This window comes from Phyllobates terribilis, unplaced genomic scaffold, assembly GCF_046119375.1.
Source record: "Phyllobates terribilis strain yellow unplaced genomic scaffold, ASM4611937v1 Scaffold_11__3_contigs__length_659146591, whole genome shotgun sequence".
NCBI lineage: Eukaryota > Metazoa > Chordata > Amphibia > Anura > Dendrobatidae > Phyllobates > Phyllobates terribilis.
The window spans coordinates 183,204,784-183,225,770 of NW_027362771.1; the positions used below are offsets into that span (position 1 = coordinate 183,204,784).

Here is a 20,987-nt window from a genome sequence, read left to right on the forward strand (position 1 = left end):
CACAAGAGGTGGACGATGACGTGACACAATTGCCAGGAAGTGAGGAGGAGGATCGTGGTGCGCAAGTGGAAGAGGAGGTGGTGGATGATCTAGTAACTGACCCAATGTGGAAGGAGGACATGCAGAGTGAGGCCAGCAGCACACAGGGGGCGGGAGGCAGAGTACCCAAACAGGCAGGAAGAAGCAGTGTGGTGGCCGCAGACAGAAGGCAGGCAACCGTTCCCCGTAACACCAACATGAGGAACGTTGCCAGTACAAGCGGTAGGTCTTCCAGAGTCTGGAATTTTTTTTAAGACTCTGCTGATAACCCCAAAAAGACCATATGTTCCACCTGCCATGCCAGCATCAGCAGGGGTGACAAAACTACCAGCCTGACCACCACCAGCATGATCAGGCACATGGCAGCAAAGCACCCGACTTTGTGGGGCGAAACCCAGGGTCCACGACCAGTGTCAGCGGGTGTCACCACTGCTTCTTCCACTGTTGTGCGTGCAATAGAACCCCCTGTTGTGTGTGCAAGGCAATCCCCTGTCCATACTGCATGTAAAGATGCCCCCTCCTCTCAGTCTTCACTTGTTATGGCAGTTTCTCAAGAAACAGCATCAACGTCCACGTCTACGTCCCACCGCAGCGTTCAATTGTCCATATCCCAGACCTTTGAACGAAAGCGGAAATTCGCAGCTAACGCCCCACAGGCCACAGTCCTAAATTCGCACATTTCACGACTGCTTGCGTTGGAAATGCTGCCTTTTAGGCTGGTGGAGACGGAATCCTTCCGCAATCTTATGGCGGTGGCCGTCCCTCGGTACTCGGTCCCCAGCCGACACTATTTTGCCCGGTGTGCCATCCCCGCACTACACAAGCACGTGTCCCAAAGCATCTGCCGTGCCCTCAACAACGCAGTTACTGGGAGAGTCCACCTGACAAAGGACACGTGGACAAGTGCTTGTGGCCAGGGACGGTACATCTCTCTGACGGCACACTGGGTAAACATAGAGGAAGCCGGGACCCAGTCGGACCTTGGGACGGAACACATCCTCCCCACACCGAGGATTGCGGGCCCTATGTCAGTCAGAGTTGCCCCCACAGTGTACAGCTCCTGCGCATCCTCCTCCTCCTCCTCCTCCTTATGTTCATCCTCCATCTCAGATATCACCACATCAGTTACAAGCTGGAAGCATTGCAGTACTGCCTCCGCCAAGCGGAAACAGGCTGTGCTGAAACTTATAAGCTTAGGTGATAAACCTCACACTGCTTGTGAGTTGTGGACAGCTGTGAAAGAGCAGGCAGATCTGTGGCTGAGACCGCTGAACCTACATCCCGGCGAGGTGAGATCACACACGTACCATGCCTGGCTCATGTGCTTAACCTCGTGGTTCAGCGGTTTCTTAAATCGTACCCCGAGTTGCCAGATCTGCTCGTGAAAGTACGCCGCCTGTCAGCTCATTTTCGCAAGTCGGCTACAGCTTCCTCCGCTCTTGCTGTGTTGCAGCAGCGTTTGCTGCTTCCGGCACACCGACTGGTGTGTGATGTCCCCACACGTTGGAACTCTACCCTCCACATGTTGCAAAGGATTTGTGAGCAGAAGAGAGTAGTTGTGGAGTACAAGCTGCAACAAGGCCGTCGATATTCAGGTCAGACTCCACACATAAGACCTCAGGAGTGGACCTGGATGTCTGACATATGTACCATCCTGACAAACTTTGAGGAGGCCACCAAGATGGTGAGTGGCGATGACGCCATCATTAGTGTCAGCATCCCACTTGTCTATCTTTTGCAACGCTCTCTGCAGAGAATTAAAGAGGAGGCATTGCAGCCAGAGTATGGTGAGATGGATCAAGAAGCCGTAGCGGGCGATTACATACAGCCCAGCCTCATCTCATCCCCACGTGCATTGGGGGACAATGAGGGAGAGGAGGAGGAGGAGGAAGAACAGGAGCTGCTATCATGCGATGTAGACGGTAGTACCTGTACAAGTGTCATACCGTCGGATCAGCCTGGGTGGCCTGAGGACAGGGGGGAGGAGGAAGAGGAGGAGGAGGAGGAGAGCATGGTCAGTCGTCATCTTGGTGAGGACACGGAAATCTTGCCCGTTACCAGTCTGGCACGCATGGCTGACTTTATGTTACGCTGCCTTAACCGTGACCCTCGCGTTGTCAAAATGTTGGGTGACAGTCGTTACTGGTTGGTGACGCTTGTAGACCCCCGCTACAAGGAGAACTTTCACTCTCTTATTCCTGAGGTGGAGAGGTCTACAAAAATGGGGCAGTACCAGAAGGCCCTTGCTGCAGAACTCTTAAAAAAATTCCCATCTCAACACGCTAGCGGCAGAGGTCACAGTTCGTTGCCCAACCAAGGCGTACAGGCAAGAGAGATGCAACTCCAATCCAGCAGAGGCAGGGGAACACTGTCAATGTTCTGGGACAGTTTTCTGACACCCGCCCAGCTTACAGGCCCTGAGGCGCGGGGTACTCTCACAAGGAGTGGAAAGTTTCAAAAGATGGTGAGGGAGTACCTTGTCGTCCGTACCAGCGTCCTCCATGATTCCTCTGTGCCTTTTAATTATTGGGTATCCAAGCTGGACACTTGGAATGAACTCGCTCTGTACGCCTTGGAGGTCCTGGCCTGCCCTGCCGCTAGCGTGTTATCGGAGCGTGTTTTTAGTGCCGCTGGGGGAATTTTAACTGATATGCGCACTCGCCTGTCAACTGACAATGCTGACAAGCTGACCCTTATAAAAATGAACAAGGGCTGGATTGGGCCAGACTTCTCATCACCACCAAATGACAGCAGAGTAACATAAAGTCAAATCCACTGTGTTATTTCGGGCGGTGTATTCACATGCACCGCTTCACACCCACAGATGGGTATACGCTTCCTCATTTCGGCTGTTTTATCTTCTTCTCCTTATCCTCAGCCTCCACCACCAATATACCACCAGGGTGCCAGCATTGCAAGTTCCTCCGTCCTTATTTTTGGCAGCTTTGGCTTGCAAGGCATAAGCAAAAGCTATGGGACACCCACTCCCCAATAATGGGACTTATGTTTGTAATATGCTGTACTGCATGGCTCTTGTAAGGGGCATTGCAAGTTGCTCCGTCCTAATTTTTGGCAGCTTTTGCTTGGAAAGCATAAGCAAATACTATGGGAGACCCACTCCCCAATAATGGGACTTATGTTTGTAATATGCTGTACTGCATGGCTCTTGTAAGGGGCATTGCAAGTTACTCCGTCCTAATTTTTGGCAGCTTTTGCTTGCAAGGCATAAGCAAATACTATGGGACACCCACTCCCCAATAATGGGACTTATGTTTGTAATATGCTGTACTGCATGGCTCTTGTAAGGGGCATTGCAAGTTGCTCCGTCCTAATTTTTGGCAGCTTTTGCTTGGAAAGCATAAGCAAATACTATGGGAGACCCACTCCCCAATAATGGGACTTATGTTTGTAATATGCTGTACTGCATGGCTCTTATAAGGGGCATTGCAAGTTGCTCCGTCCTAATTTTTGGCAGCTTTTGCTTGCAAGGCATAAGCAAATACTATGGGACACCCACTCCCCAATAATGGGACTTATGTTTGTAATATGCTGTACTGCATGGCTCTTGTAAGGGGCATTGCAAGTTGCTCCGTCCTAATTTTTGGCAGCTTTTGCTTGCAAGGCATAAGCAAATACTATGGGAGACCCACTCCCCAATAATGGGACTTATGTTTGTAATATGCTGTACTGCATGGCTCTTGTAAGGGGCATTGCAAGTTGCTCCGTCCTAATTTTTGGCAGCTTTTGCTTGCAAGGCATAAGCAAATACTATGGGAGACCCACTCCCCAATAATGGGACTTATGTTTGTAATATGCTGTACTTCATGTGACGCGCCCCCTGGGCCATGTGTACACGTATGTTTGATACCCGGTGCCGGGTCTCTGGGGTCTGTAGTCTCCGTGGTGGTGACCCGGTCCCGTGGCTCAGGCTGGTCAAACCAGTGGCAGTCTTTCTTAGGTTTTGAGGTTAATTGTCCGACTGCGCCACCCGTGGATTGCGGTCAGGGAGTACCACCTCTGCGAGGCAGACTGCTGAGGCTGGTGTTGTGTGCGCAGCAGAGAATGGGAGGAGTATAGCCTCAGGGCAGTGAGTGTGGATGTTGGGGGTGATGGTGCACGAGCGCAGCAGGAACGACTCAGAGTCTTTGCAGTGCAGTTCAGGGTCTTTACTGATGATTATAAGGTAGACCCTCCCGGGAGTACTGGCTAGCATAAGAGGCCTGGTCAGTCTGTGAGCAAGCAGGAGTTCCCCTGGCCAGGTGGAGTTGTAGGCCTCCCCATCTGTTTGCACTCTTCCTGGCTACCTTGCTGTAAGCGGGTAGAAGTAGCCCTCGTCCCTGAGTGTACCATGTAGTGCTCACCCGTATGGCTGGTGACTTGGGGCCTTCTGTTAGCCTCCGCTCCACGACGGCGGTGCTGGTCCCTTGCTTGTGACTGAGCCTGCGGGCTTCTATGGCCAGAGGACCTGAAATCCCCTGCCGGCTGGTTTCTGCTGCCTCGGACCTGAAATCCCCTGCCGGCTGGTTTCTGCTGCCTCGGACTCCTGTGTCCGGTTCCTATTGTCTTCTGCCAGGGCGAGCTCTGCTCAGCTTCCAGCCCCTGGTCTTTAGCTCCTAGCTCCTACAGAGCTCCTTGCTGTTACTTTCCCTTGCTCTCACTTTGACTCTGACTGTTCTCTGACTCACTCAACCCCACCCCAGATCCAGTTTATAAGGGCAGAATTCTCCCCTCCCAGGACTGGGGCAGGAGGATGTTGCATGTTTAAGGGATCCTGACCAGGAAACCTCCCACTTGCTCTCCGACGTAATATCTCTATTACTGTGGTGACCAGACCCCTGGGGTGCCACACATGGCTCTTGTAAGGGGCATTGCAGTTCCTCATAATTTTTGGAAAGCCTTCCATTCACTGCTTAGGCCAACAGTGCACAGGAGACCCAGTTGCTATAAATGGAAAAAAAGGTTTAGTTAACGCCCTCTGACCTCCATGTCATTTCCAAGGGGCATTGGAGTGCCTCGAAATTTTTGGTAGGCATTGCACTCACTGTATGCCCTATAACTGTGTAGCCAAACCGCTCCTTTTGTTACAGAAACATATCCTACAAGACTTATCTGGTTGACTGGCCTGATATTGATGTGAATGGTCCCTGTTCCTCCTGCTCTTTCTCCTTTGCCACTACCTCATCCATCATTTATCACCTGAAGCTTTGTTTTAACGGGAGTCATAGAACTTGGATAGTAGCAGGAAAACATCCAGCAATCCTCGGAGGAGGTAGGATATGCGCCAAAACGCTGACCATCTCAGGCCTAGCCGCTACTACATACATGCGCTTGCATTACAACAAAGCAAAGCAGATGCTAACTTCTATCACTCTCATCATGCTCCTCACCTTGGCACTCTCAACTCCCCTGATGGAGAAGCCAGGGCCCACCGTAGGAGTCTGATAGTCCGGTGGGCTCGGCCAATGCTGCCCTAAAGCAGGCCAGGCTAAGAAAAGTGTGGGAAAGGTTACCGGGACAAATAGGGGTGGCTGGGGACCGAGTATGGACACCCGGCCACCCCCTGGAGGCTGGGGAGCAAGCGGGGACACCCGGCCACCAGGCGGCTGGGGACTGAGTATGGATACCAGGCCGCCGACACAGCCATGGCGTGGTGGCCAGATTCCGCCTCCACATGCCTAAAAGGCCCAATTTAAAGTGCAAGCAAGCAAGCAGTATGGTATTGGGTGGGTGGCAGGCTGCATATTTGCGCTTGCATTGCAAGGAATGGGAGAGGTACAATTGAACACTGCCCTGGGACAAGGACTTGAATGGGGATAGTTGCAAGTCTGCAACGACAGGTGCAAGGTGGGAGGCATCTTTGCATGTACCATGAACAGGGGTTTGGCATGCACACACTACAGCAGATAGGCTTTCCTTCCCACTAAATGCACTGGGGAGGGCACAGGTAATGTTTTGGTATACGCGCTTAATCTTATGTATAAGGCACACCAGGACAAATAGGGGCGGCTGGGGACTGAGTATGGATATCTCGCTGCCGAAGCAGCCATGAGGTAGTGGCCAGCTTCGGCCTCCTCCAAACTAAAAGGCCCCATTTCAAGTGCAAGCTAGCAGTATGGAATTGCAGTCTGGGGGTGGGTGGGTGGCAGGCTGCACACTTACACTTGCATTAAAAGAAAACATAGCAGATGCTAACTTCTGTCATCATCATCATGCTTCTCACCTTGGCACTCTCAACTCCACCGATGGAGAAGTCAGGGCCCACCGGAGGAGTCTGGTTCTCTGGTGGGCTCGTCCAATGCTGCCTAATGCAGACCGGTCTAAGAAAAGTGTGTGGGGGGATGTTCCAAGGAGAAATAGGGGCGGCTGGGGACCGTTTATGGACACCCGGCTGCCCCCAGGCGGCTGGGGACCGTGTGTGGACACCCGGCCGCGGGGCGGCTGGGGACCGAGTATTGACACCCGGCCGCCGGGCGGCTGGGGACAGAGTATGGATTCCAGGCCGCCAACACAGCCATGACGTGGTGGCCAGATTCCGCCTCCACATGCCTAAAAGGCCCAAGTTCAAGCAAGCAAGCAGTATGGTATTGCAGCCTGGGGGTGGGTGGGTGGCAGGCTGCATACTTGCGCTTGTTTTGCAAGGAATGGGGGAGGTACAATTGAACACTGCCCTGGGACTAGAACTTGCATGGGGATAGTTGCAAGTCTGCATCTTCTGATGCGGCAAGGATCACTTATGATGGGCACACTTTTAGACAGTGACCTGGGAGTCAGAGATGCTTCCAGGGGTCTTCCCCATGCTGTTCCCATGTCTTTTCAGCACTTTATGCATGTGTCACACAGCACATGGCCAGATAAGGTTGTAAAATGTTAAAATGACATTTCCCGGTGAATGCATTTGTCATAGTTGAAAGCAATACAAAAGTGCAAAAACGCATAATAAATGCTACTTGTGAGCATAGCCGAAGGTGTGGAGGAGTATTCTTCCGAAGGTGTGGAGGAGAAATGCTTCCTGGGGCGATCCCCATGCTGTCCCCATGTCATTTGAGCACTGTCACTATCGTTTTGGGCACTTGTTAGGCTTTTAAAAGACTGCCGGGGGTGCCACCGCAAAAATGTTCGAGTCTCCCATAGACTAACATTGGGCTCGTTGCTCGGGTCGAGCACCCGAGTATCACGGCGAGCTCGGCCCGAGCTTCGAGCACCCGAGCATTTTAGTGCTCGCTCAACACTAGTTATAATGTTTCGTGAGTCACCTGTACATTAAAAATGATCAATACACCCCTAGATGAATTCATTGAGGGGTCTAGTTTCCAAAATTGGGTCACATTTAGGGGGGTTTCTGCTGTTTAGGCATATCAGGGAGTCAGCAATTGTGACATGGCATTCATAATCTGTTCCAGACAAATTTATGCTCCAAAAATTAGATAGCACTCTTGCCTTTCTGAGCCCTACCATGTGTCCAATCAGCCGTTTTTGACCACATATGAGGTATTATCACATTATTCACATAGAATCATAGAATGTTAGAGATGAATGGGACCTCCAGTTTCATCGTGTTAAACCCCCTTCTCAATGCAGGAATCACTAAACCATCTCAGTCAGATGTCTGTCCAGCCTCTGTTTGAAGACTTTGATTGAAGGAGAACGCACGAATGCACGTGGCAGCCTGTTCCACTCATTGATCACCCTCACTGTCAAAAAAGTTTTTTTTAATATCTAACCTGTGTGGTAAAGCGACAAGCTTGGCTGTATGTGGAGGTAAACATAGAATACATTCTCTTTAAATTTTGGGGTTAGTTTATTCAGCAGGCATAAACTACCCTGGAGTCCATAAAGAAAACACAGCCCATTCGGCTAAAGAGACAAAACAAAATACAAAACTTGTAGCACAGTCCGTATCTCGGGCCAAAGTCTGGCCACTCACAGTCATTGTTACCCCAAGTGTACCAAAATTTCAGTCTTTAATTTGCCATACTCCTTGGCATCCTGTAAGGCTAAGTCATAATACGCCTTCTGGGGTTTCCCTGTCAGGTATGATGCTAACACCTCTGCCCATTGCTCTGGCAGAAGCCTCTGCCTCTTGGCGACCCTCTCCAATACCGTCAGAAAAGCTTTTACATCATCATCCGAAGTCATTTTCTGCAGCGCTCACCTTACCGCCTTTCGGACCGTAAAGTCGTCCACTGACATTATCGTCAGAGCTGTTGCCGAGCCACGGATCACCTCTTTGAACAAATCGATCTGCTGCTGCTGTTGTCGGCACTGGTCCTGTTGGGCCTGATGCTGGAGCTGAAGCTGCTGCATAAGCAACTTGGTGATCTCCTTTTGCGCCATCTGCTGTTGCTGTAGCATCTGCTGGTGCTGCGCTTACTGTTGTTGGTGCTGCGCTTGCTGCGCCGGCTGTGCCTGCAACAGATGCTTAAGGAGGTTGTCCATTTTGTCCGGCGTCACTTGCTGGCTTATGGTCGACTTCACCCAGAACATGCAGCCCTTCCTGTAACAGTTACACGTGTTCGCTAGGAGTTTTTCCCGCAATTCTACCACCACATGTGGTAAAGCGACAAGTTCAGCTGAATGCGGAGGTAAGCACAGAATACATTCTCTTTAAATTTTGGGGTTAGTTTATTCAGCAGGCATAAACTACCCTGGAGTCTATGAAGAAAACACAGCCCATTCGGCTAAAGAGATAAAACAAAATACAAAACTTGCAGCAGAGTCCGTATCTCGGGTCTGGCTACTCACAATTAAGCTCTCACGGTTTAGCACAGCACGTGTAAGCTCCTCCCTGGAGCAAGATTTCCCCAAAATACTGAACACACCTGAGTGTCAGGGCTGGCTATTTAAAGCCCAGATACTCCCTGGATTGGAGATAGGGTGAATAACGTGCTGTCCTGCACTTTGTTATCCACTAAAAACATTCCCTTGTAAACGTGGTCCTGTTAACTCTCTCTGCACCTAATGTGCAGGAGAAACTTCCATGTTTTCACATCACCGAGGCTAAGAGTCTCAGTGACACATATCTCCCTTCTGACACACTACCAGTGACTTTGTGACACCTGTATTTTCTACCTTTCACTATCATTCCATTGCTTCTTGTGTTTCCATGTGCAAATGAGAATATGGATGATCCCGCTGGACTGTGACATCCCTTCAGATATTTGTAGACAGCTATTTAGTCTCCTCTTAACCTTCTTTTTGCAAGCTAAACATTCCCAGATCCTTTAACCATTCCTCGTAGGACATTGTTTCCAGTCTTCTCACCATCCTGGTAGCTCTTCTCCGAACTTGCCCCAGTTTTTCGATGTCTTTTTTAAAATGTAGTGCCCATAACTGGACACAGTATTCCAGATGAGGTCTGACCAAGGAGGAGTAGAGGGGGATAATTACTTCACGTGATATAGACTTTATGCTTCACTTAATACATCTCAGAACTGTTTGCCTTTTTTGCTGCTGTATCAGTGTGGACTCATGTGCAGTCTGTAATCCGTTAGTATATCAAGTTTTTTTCACTAGTGCTGTTGCTTAGTTCAATTCCTCCTATTCTGTAGATGATAAATATCATTCTATTAGTCGCTGCCCTTTGATCAAGCTTATCTAGATCCTTCTGAATACTTTCTCTCCTCTAGTGTTAGCTATCCTTCCTAGCTTTGCATCGTTTGCAATTTTGATTAGTTTACCCTCCATTCCCTTATCTAGATCTTTTATAAAGATGTTGAACAAAACTGAGGCCAGGACAGAGCCTTGTGGTTCCCCACTTGAAACACTCTTCCAATTGGATGTCCAAACATTTATTACCACTCTTTGAGTATGATCACTGAGCCAGTTATGAATCCACTTAATGGTAGCCTTATCAATCCCATACTTGGTCATTTTTTCAAAAAGGATAGGCTGAGATACTTTATAAAATGCTTTGCTTATGTTGAGATATACTATTCGGGTAGTTAAAAACATGACTTTTAATGGCAACAATTAAAAAATGTAAGGGCAAGAAACATATACAATCAAACAAAAAAAAAAAGGAGGGGAAAGGTTGGGTGAGACACAGGTCTATGTGTTTCGGGCTCAGACGCCCTTAGTCCTTCTCAACACAGCCCTATATTAATTCTTTGATGGGTCTAGTTTCCAAAATGAGGTCACTTGTGGGAGTTTCTTCTGTTTTGGTACCTTTAGGGACTCTGCAAATGAGACATGGTGTCTGTAATCTATTCCAGCTAAATTTACATTCCATATACCAAATTTCATTCCGAGACCTGCCGTGTGTTCAAACAGTACTTTTTGACTGCATGTGGAGTTTTGTTGTGCTCAGAAGAAAGTGGGTAACGAATTGAGTGGTCCATTTTTTGGTGTTTCCTCTTCTAAAAGTGAAAAATTTGAGGATGAATTCCTCAAGAGGTGTAGTTTCCAAAACGGGGTTACTTGTTGGGGGTTTCTGCTGTTTACTCAACTTAGGGGTCTTGCAAATGCAACATGGCGCCCACAATCAATTTCAGCCAAATTTATGTTCCAAAACTCAAATGGTGCTCTTTCCTTTCTGAGCCCTGCTGTTTGTCTAAATAGAGGTTTCTGATCACATGTGGGGTATCACCATACTCAGAAGAAACTGGGTAACAATTTTTGGGGGTCCATTTTATCATGCTATTCCTTGAAAAAGTGAAAAAATTGGGGCTAAAGCAGCATTTTAGAAGTAAAATTACAATAATTTTTGTTTTCATTCCACTTTGTATTAATTCCTGTGTAGCAACTGAAGGGTTAAACATTTTCCTGACAACAGGTTTGAAGTATTTGAGGGGTGCAGTTTTTAAAATGGTTTCACTTTTTGAGAGTTTTTAATAAAAAGGCCCTTCAAAGTCCATTTAAATCTGAATAGGTCACTAAAGAAACAGATTTTGTAAATGTCTTGAAAAAATGAAAAATTGCTGCTCAACTTTTAACCCTTCTAACATCCTAATAAAATAAAATGCCATTTGAAAAATTATGCCGATGTACACTGTACACAGATGTAACAAACACTGTTACCCTTTTGCTTGTCAGTGTAAAGTAGACATATGGGAAATGTTATTTATTATTTTTTTGTACAGCAAGACTAACTGGTTTAAGGATATCAAAATTGAAAGTGTGAAAATTACGAATTTTTCAAAACTTATTTTTAATTTACCACTAATATAAAGTAGAATGTGTAACGAAAAAACAATCTAAAAATCACTGTGATACATTGAAGCATTCCAGAGCTAAACGTCACACTAGTCAGATTTCAAAAATTTGGCCTGGTCATTAAGTCACTAAGGGGTTATAAGACATTTTTTGCTTGACATTTGTAAGTAGACAGTTTGTTTTCTATGATCTATACGCTTATTGTGATATTAATGGAGTTTAAAAAAAGTACTTAAAGAATAACTATTGTTTTAATTTTTATTTCATACATCAAAATTTAGGCTACACACCTAAAAGGATTCCACATTATTACTATGTAAGTTTGCCTCTTATTTGCCATCTGATGCATATGTTAACCATTAGGGAATTTACTGCAATAGGCATGTGGGCATACTGTTCATAGACTTGGGATGTTTTTGCCCTCCCTAAAGCTACTCATTTTTTTAACAAAATCTGTTATATTTTATATTTAATAAAGTTGATATATTTGTGAAATATTTTGTAGCATAATTTTTCTTTTGTTTTATCTCATTGTCTTGTATTGATTGTTAATCACTACTTAAGCATTAAGACACAATACTGGGAAGATGATGTAAGTTATGTCTATCCTAATGACTGTGAACCAAACAAAATAAGATCTAAGCCAAACTCCACATTAAAATTGTCATTAAAATTTAAAGACAAGGTGCTAGAGAATTGGAAATAAAATGTATTCACACTGATTTTCTTAAGGAGTAATTTCTATTGCAAATGTATAGCTGAGTGAATCAGAATCAATTTAGTTTAACCAGAGGGCAATAATGCCTTTGCTATTTAATATACCATTACTAGATTACAAAATAATTACTTCTTCAAAAATAGGAACTAAAATTCTAGAAGGACAACAGAATGGCACAATAAATAAAAAAGAAGTAGGAATAAATAGGTGTAAATTGTGGAAAGGAAACTTGGAAAAACGATGAGAATTTGACCTATTCAGGAGATTTTATTATCAGGAACAATCACTGGTCAGTATCCATGGCATTCAGCTAAGACAAACATAACTTTTGGCAACCATTTTAACTTGGGAAAACTATATTTTGGCTACTGCATGCCGAGGACAATATACACTATTAAACCTGTGTGCAGCTGTAGTAGGTGAGGGGATCCTCTTGGGTGCATAAGAGAAGTACAAAGATTGTAAGAATAGGATGTCATATTCTACCTAGCTGAAGTCGCTTACATACAGATTAATAAAGCAATGAGAGACTTAAAAATCAATATGCATAAGTTCATTCTTGAGGTGGTTTCAGGCAGACTTTTATCATTTAGCTCTGTATTTGTAGAACCACAAACCCTTAAAACATTTTATGTAGAAACAGGTAATACAATGCATGAAAACAATCAGGCAAAGTGAGTATAAAAAGGACTAGTTTGCCATCTCCTCCACAAGCACAACGGATTTAAATATAAAGATCCTGAATTTACATTTGAACCACATTTCTGACTATTGGAAAAAAATACACTGCTGACTTTTTTCTAGCTGCATTTTCTAAAATTTCACTACAAAAAGTTTTAATTTTATGTCTTATTTCAATTAAGTTAAAGCCTATGGACAATTTTGATATGGAAAAAAAATATTTTTACACATTAATGGTTGCTTCTAGTATAAACAGCTTCTAGTTAAAACAAGTACACTCAGTTTCAATCTGCAGTCTTCAATCATTTTTTTTTTCAGATCCTTTACAGCCTCTCTTGTGGGAGTGTCTCTTCCAGTAATATAGGCTGGTGGTGAGCTCTGTGTGTATAGAGGGTGCTGCTGACCGCAGCAGCTTATATATCAGAACAGCCCTAATGTTGCAAAAATGTCATCTTTATGTGCTTTCCTCCTTCTCTTTAGCTTGTTTTATCTGCCCTCCCTGAGACTTTCCCCTCTTTTTCACATTGTGGAAAACTGTGTAAAACCATTGTCCTCTCTGTTATCTCTAATACTACAAGAATGGTGATGGAGAGTAGAAAGAGGTGTCAGAACCAGGAGCAGACTTTGTGATGGATTTGAATCTGGTTTGAAAAACAGGCAGCTAGATAAAGGATTTACAGACACTGCAGTACCAAAACGTTGTAATATTTTAATGAAAACTATTTGAAAAGCTGCTTAAATTTGCATTTAGGACACAACCAAGCAATAAAAAAAATTGTCATGTATGAAGGCACACACGTGGTCAAAATTGTTGGTACCCCCCGTTTAATGAAAGAAAAACCCCAAATGGTCACAGAAATAACTTGAATCTGACAAAAGTAATAATAATAAATTAAAAATCTATGAAAATGAACAAATGAGAGTCAGACATTGCTTTTCAACCCTGCTTCCACAGAATTTTTAAAAAAATTTAACTCATGAAATAGGCCTGGACAGAAATGATGGTACCCCTGAAAATAATGTGACAAAAGGGACATGTTAAATCAAGTTGTGTCCACTAATTAGCATCACAGGTGTCTACAATATTGTAATCAGTCAGTGGGCATGTATATAGGGCTACAGATACTCACTGTGCTGTTTGGTGACATAGTGTGTACCACACTCAACATGGACCAGAGGAAGCAAAGGAAAGAGTTGCCTCAGGAGATTAGAAAGAAAATTATAGACAAGCACATTAAAGGTAAAGGTTATAAAACCATCTCCAAGCAGCTTGATGTTCCTGTGACTACATTTGCACATATTATTCAGAAATTAAAGATCTATGGGACATGGCCGCAGGAGGAAAATTGATGACAAATCAAAGAGACGGATAATATGAATGGTAACAGAGCCCAGGATATCTTCTAAAGAGATTAAAGGTGAACTTCAAGCTCAAGGAACATCAGTCTCAGATCGCACCATTCATCATTGTTTGATCCAAAGTGGACTTCATGGGAGACGACCAAAGAGAACACCATTGTTGAAAAATAATCATAAAAAAGCCAGACTGGAATTTGCCAAACTACATGTTGACAAGTCACAAAGTTTCTGGGAGAATGTCCTATGGACAGATGAGACAAAAATGGAAGTTTTTGGCAAGGCACATCAGCTGTATGTTCACAGATGGAAAAATGAAGCATTTCAAGAAAAGAACACTGTCCCTACTGTGAAACACGGAGGAGGCTCTGTTATGTTCTGGGGCTGCTTTGCTGCATCTCGCACAGGGTGTCTTGAATCTGTGCAGGGTACAATGAAATCTCATGACTATCAAGGGATTCTAGACAGAAATGTGCTGCCCAGTGTCAGAAAGCTTGGTCTCAGTCGCAGGTCATGGGTCTTGCAACAGGATAATGACCCAAAACACACAGCTAAAAATACCCAAGAATGGCTAAGAGGAAAACACTGGACTATTCTGAAGTGCCTTCTATGAGCCCTGACCTAAATCCTATTGAGCATCTTTGGAAAGAGCTGAAACATGCCGTCTGGAAAAGACAACCTTCAAACACGAGACAACTGGGGCAGTTTGCTCATGAGGAGTTGGCCAAAATACCTGTCGAGAGGTACAGAAGTCTCATTGACAGTTACAGGAATCGTATGATTACAGTGATTGCCTCAAAAGTTTGTTCAACAAAATATTATGTTATGAGTACCATCATTTCTGTCGAGGCCTATTTCATGAGTTAAATTTTTTTATAAATTCTGTGGTAGCAGGATGAAAAAGCAATGCCTGACTTTCATTTGTTCATTGTCATAGATTTTTAATTTAATATTACTTTTGTCAGATTCAAGTTATTTCTGTGACCATTGTGGGTTTTTCTTTCATTAAACGAGGGGTACCAGCAATTTTGATCACGTGTGTATATATAGCCTTTAAAAAATACTGTATATAAAAATGTTATAATTTAGTATATGGTAACATGCAAACACCAAATGTATACAATATGAATAATTATATATCTCCAAATATATCCATTTACAAAGAAGCTTTGGTAATGCTTCAAAATAAAAACTCTATAAGATTTTCAATCAATTCCAGTCATTTCATTTATCTCTACCCTTGTAATAAATTTCATTAATCTCTACCCACTTTAGATTACAAAACGATTCTCCATTCATCCATTTTTTATATGTTATGAATGAATATCTTACATATAAATTACCTTTACATTTAAAACAAATCTGTTTTCATATGAAGAGTCAGCTTACCTCTTTGATGAACTGCCCCAACCGATAACTTGCCCCAAAGACTTCCAATAAATATTATTATAAGAAATGTCCGTTTTGTTGCCTTCTGCAGATATCTTCTATTCATTCTGTTATAAAAATAAGCTGCAAATTTATTATTGTTCAACATCATCCATGTTTAGAATATGCCAATAAACCTTTTCTTACTATGCTAGGCAATTTAGTTTTTTTATAATAGTTTTAATATATAGAGGTGAACCCTATTTGTTGTGAATGTTGACTTGAGAAGTTGATTCTGATATCTTATATAGAAGAGGGACTGCAACGCTCCACCCAAAGACTAATGGCATATTTTTAGTGCCTAGTAGTGTTGATTACTTTGCCTTTATACCTATATGAATGAACATCAACAGAAAAAGTGATGGCAGGAGAAGAGAATATTGTTCATTTTTATGAAATTTCATCCATAATTGAGCACAACTTTTAACTCAACTCCTACTCCTATAAAGCTTTGATGATGTTATGAATGGATAATGTCATTCATAAATGCAGATTATTTTTACATTATTAAATTTTTAATTGAACTGGAAAAATATTCAATAGGCTGTAAGCCAGATAGTGTGCATTAGATTTGTATGACTGGCGCCCTACACAAGACTTATCTGTGTGCAATTCTAAAACTAGACAACCACCTTTCCATGTATGTTAGGTGTGTGAGTGGTTGTTTCATGAATATTTTGCACCTGTGATCCCACTGTCTTTATGCATTCTGTAGTGCAGTGTTCCCCAGCTCCTGCCCTCAAGGACTAAGGATTACCTTAGTATTTCCCAGGTGATAATTCCATCACCGATGCAATACTAAGGAAATCCTGAAAATATGATCAATTTATTAGTGGCTCTTGAGGACTGGAGTTGGGGAACATTGCTGTAGTGCATTAGTTTTGTGAACTGTGTTGGGTAATATAGCTGCTTTTTTTCTGCTATTTTTTTATTTTTGTGTCCTTTTACTTTGTCTTCGTTTAGGAAAAAATCAACATAATTTGAAGGACAAGCAAATAGATCACTCTACTGCTCCGATATCATGTTGTTAAGAAGTCCATTCTAATCTGGAATTTCTGGTACCAGGGGCTACAATCTTACCAAATTTATCAGCTGAAGCAAAGAGCAGAATTCCTGGCCTAGTTGTCCCATGAGTGGTAGATTATAACATTGTTAACATTTTTTTGTAAAACAAATGCCATTTAAAATATCATTTACATGTAATTAAAATTTTGTGCCTAATGTTTTACTGCAAACCACATTTACAAATAGCTGAATCATTTAGGTAATTAAACTTCATTATAGGAAAAGAAATTAAACTCTGGTTTAGGAAAACTATTGAGTTATTAACTGAAAGAATCATAACTTTTTCTATTGGCAGTTGTGTTTTTTACAGATTTTGTTCATTTTCCCCCATTCTATTCATACACAAATCTCAAAATTTGTGCCAAAAGATAAATAATATTTGGGCAGCCGTGCATTGTATCAGAAGTGACTTCAATTATTTCAGTTATTATCTTGAATGTATTTCAATAATTATCAGTGAAAAACATTTTAAGCAACTTACTGTATATGGAAATTAATCGGATTTTGCTAGGTCTGAATCTGTGACAGAAGTAATTAAGGAGTTGATTCAGTGGAATAATAATCCATCCATAAATTTTGGATAATCCTTGAAAACTTTAAATACATGTGTCAGAATGATATTGTGAAGGTTTACTGGAGTATTTCAAGCGGCTTTTATAGCATGTAATACAAATAGAAATCGTTAAAGCTTACTCTATAAAACACCAGCAGAATATGCAGTATATAAATGTAAAAAAAATCCTGAAGGCTGGCCTTTAAAACACTTTAATCTCCTCCATATAGACATCCTTTAGTGGTTTATCTACTAGGCATTCACAGCCCAGAAGCATTGTTTCTACATGCAGTAAAAAATTTATATCAAGTTTTCTTATACTTACTTTACTAGTAAACTACATATACAGTAAATCCTGACAAAATGAATTTGTTTACTATCTTGATATACTTTATATTGTTTAGAGCAATGTAAATTTCTCCTCAGGAAGATGCTACTGACCTACGATATTTTTGACTGAAAATATGAACAGTGTTATATAAAAACAAGAAACTATGATTTCTTGTCCTCATGATATGTTTATGTATCCCCTTTTGCGGGAGACTGGTGGCCATGTACATAGAAGACTCGTGGCTCAAACATTGTCAGCACCTTGCAAAATAAGACCCTTTATGGGCTCATGCAGACATCTGTGGACCTTAGTCTGATTTCGGACCTCAATGTACGGACTGGCAGCTGCTCTCCTGACCCAAGCTTGATAACTTCATATATTTCATATATTTCTTACATACTGTATATATTTCTTTCTTTTCATATATTTCATATATTACTTCATATATTTCTATGAGGCTGTCACATCTAAAGGTGTGCTGGTCAGGAGACTAGCTGCCAGTTCATACATTAGCGTTTCGTGCTCGGACCAATTTGCACAGATGTCTGCATGAGTCCTAACAAATGGTGGGTAAAGGAGTTCTGTTACCCAAAATTGAAAGCACACCTTTAGAATTCTTTAATGTTCAATATGATGTATTTTTAACTTACATGGAATGTAAATTTTAATCCTTTCCCGACATAAAGATTTTCGGTTTTTGCTGTTTCATTTTTCCTCCATTTTTTTTAAAAGCCATTTTTTTTTTATTTTGTCTTTGAGATAGACAAATGAGAGCTCATTCTTTGGGAGACAAGTATTAGTTTTGAATGCACTATTCAATATGCTGGAAAATTGGAAAAAATTCCAAGTGTGATGAAATTACAAAAATTTAAAACTCAATTCCGCAATTTTTTTTGAGATTTGTTTTTACAGCTTTCATTGCATGAAAAAATGAGTTGTCAAGGAGATTCTTCAAGTCAGTATGATTACAGCAATACCAAACTTGTAATTTTTTTTATTTAAGTGGTAAAAATAATTCAGAAATTCGTAAAATTAAAATTTCTCTATTTTCCAAGACCCATACCATTTTCATTTTTCAGTCAATGAAACTAGGTGACTGTTATTTTGTGAAGCAAATTGATGTCTTTATTGAGATCATTTGGGGCAGAAATTACGCTTTGATTACTTCCTATTGCATTATTTTGCAATGTTGTGGTGACAAAAAAAAATGCCATATTGCTGTTTCGATTTTATTCTCATTAAAAAGGGTTTTATATTTTGATTGTCTGCACTTTTATGGATGCTGTGGTACTAAATATGACTGTTTGCTTAATTTTTTAGTTTATTAAGGTTTAATGGTAGAAAAGGAAAGTGATTTTTATACTCTTTTATATTTTAATAAACATCTGGCTGCCATAACAACCCATCGGCACCATGCAATTGAGTCATGGGGGGGCCAATGGACCAAGTTCACACACTGTAAATGTTGGAGTCAAATACTGACAGCAGCATTTAAATGGTTTTAACAGCAGTGAGTGGAGCTCAGCTTCGCTCACTGCTGTTAGCAGCAGATGACTGTAGTATTTACTGAGAAAGTTGCAAGAACCTATTTCCATATTGCATTATGTAACCTCTGTGGTAGCCTTAGAGTTCATATTTGTCCAAACTAAAATTCAAGAAATTGTTTGAGAGGAGTTTTCGAAGATGACACTGATATCCAATTATTGACTGTGATTAGTGATGAGCGAGCATGCTCATTACTCAAGATTTACGAGCATGCTCGGGTGTTTCCCGAGAGAACATACTCGCTCATCGCTAACTGTGACATTTAAATTGCACTTTTTTCATGTGACTTATCATATTAAGTTGTCATGTGTGTACACAGAAATAATAACACTATTTCTTGCAATTCTATGGCTTGTATCTTGAATTTTCACAAGATTTTCCATCTACAGGAAACATTTACCATATTTTTCGGACAATAAGATGCACTGGACCATAAGACCCAACTAGGTTTTAGAGGAGGAAAATAAAAAAATAATTTAAGCAAAAAATGTGTTCATGATGCACTTTTAAGGGGGAGGGGGTCTTCTGCTGACACTGGTATAGGGGTAATGTCCCCCAATTCTGACAATATCCCCCATCCTGGTATATATGCCCCCCTCCTTTTATACGTGGTCCCCATTCCCATCCTGGTATGCCTGGCATCCCTCCATCCTGGTATGCATGGCACCCCTCATCCTTATCCTGGTATGCATAGCACCCCTCATCCTTATCCTGGTATGCATGGCACCCCTCATCCCTGTCCTGGTATGCATGGCACCCCTCATCCCTGTCCTGGTATGCATGGCACCCCTCATCCCTGTCCTGGTATGCATGGCACCCCTCATCCCTATCCTGGTATGCATGGCACCCCTAATCCCTATCCTGGTATGCATGGCACCCCTCATCCCTATCCTGGTATGCAAGCCACCCCTAATCCCTATCCTGATATGCATGGCACCCCTCATCCCTATCCTGGTATACATGGCACCCCTCATCCTTATCCTGGTATGCATGGCACAGCAATCCCCATCCTGGTATGCATGGCACAACAATCCCCATCCTGAAATGCATGGCACCCCTCATCCCTGTCCAGGTATGCATGGCACCCGTAATCCCTATCCTGGTATGCATGGCACCCCTCATCCTTATCCTGGTATGTATGGCCCCCTCATATTTATCCTGTTATGTATGCCCCCTCATCCTTATCCTGGTATGCATGTCCCCCTATTCCCCATCATGCTGCACATAAAAAAATAAACACTCCTACTCACCATTCTTCTCTCCTCCAGAGCTGTGTCCTGTCTGCCTACACTAATCTCTCCATGTGAGCCGCGCATGGCGTCACTGCCATGCGCGGCTCACAATGAGAGATCAGCTGCCGGAAGTCACTGCTCCCCACGCCGGGACTGTGTGCGCGGGGAGCAGTAACTTCATGCTCCTTAATAGCCGGCACACAGTTTATCAACTGGGCGGCTCCTGCTGCTGCCGGGCTATCGCGTGTGGCCGCTTATTAAAGGGCATGAATATTCACCCCTCCCCATGCCCGTGGGCATGGAGAGAGGTTGAATATTCATGCTCTTTAACAGCGGGCACAGGAAATTCTGGCAACAGCAGGAGCCGCGGTGCGGCAACACTGTGGGCCACTATTAAGGAGCATGGGCGTGGGGAGCACTGAATATTCATTTTCTTCAGCAGCGGGGACAATGCAGGCTGCAGCGGGCAGCTGCTGCTTCCTGTACCCCGCTCCTCCACCGCTACCGCTCCCCCCACACCCCACACAACATATATATATATACCCCCTCCCCCCCAACATTTGGACTATAAGACTCAACCCCCATTTTCCTCCAAATTTTTGGAGGAAAAAAGTGCGTGTTATAGTCAGAAAAATACGGTAGTTATCTCTAAACTATTGGATGGAGACATGGGGCTTTGATGTCTCCCATACACATTATGATGGATTCCTGCTCTCCTGGCTCTATGTAGCACATGTTTACAAAAATGATCAAAATGGAAAATATAATATTATTACTGAACAGTATAGATGGTAATACAGTACTGTGGTGAGATAAACACTTACTAGATTCAGTGTTGTGAAAAAAAGTGTTTATCCCCTTTCTGACTTCTTATTCTTTTGCATGTTT

At 42.9% G+C, this 20,987-nt stretch overlaps 1 protein-coding gene across 3 annotated transcripts in view; it reads right to left on the reverse strand.

Annotated features, from left to right (window-relative positions):
• The window catches only part of TAFA2 (TAFA chemokine like family member 2), a 577,024-nt gene that overhangs the window by 96,096 nt on the left and 459,941 nt on the right, over positions 1-20,987 (reverse strand). For 2 of the 3 annotated variants that reach the window (XM_073651865.1, XM_073651866.1), the window contains exon 3: positions 15,335-15,441. In XM_073651865.1, coding sequence (XP_073507966.1) covers positions 15,335-15,440 — 106 coding nt within the window. In that variant the 5' untranslated portion in view covers position 15,441. Of the gene's footprint in view, positions 1-15,334; positions 15,458-20,987 lie in introns of all 3 variants that reach the window. The other variant, XM_073651864.1, reaches the window with a different exon arrangement.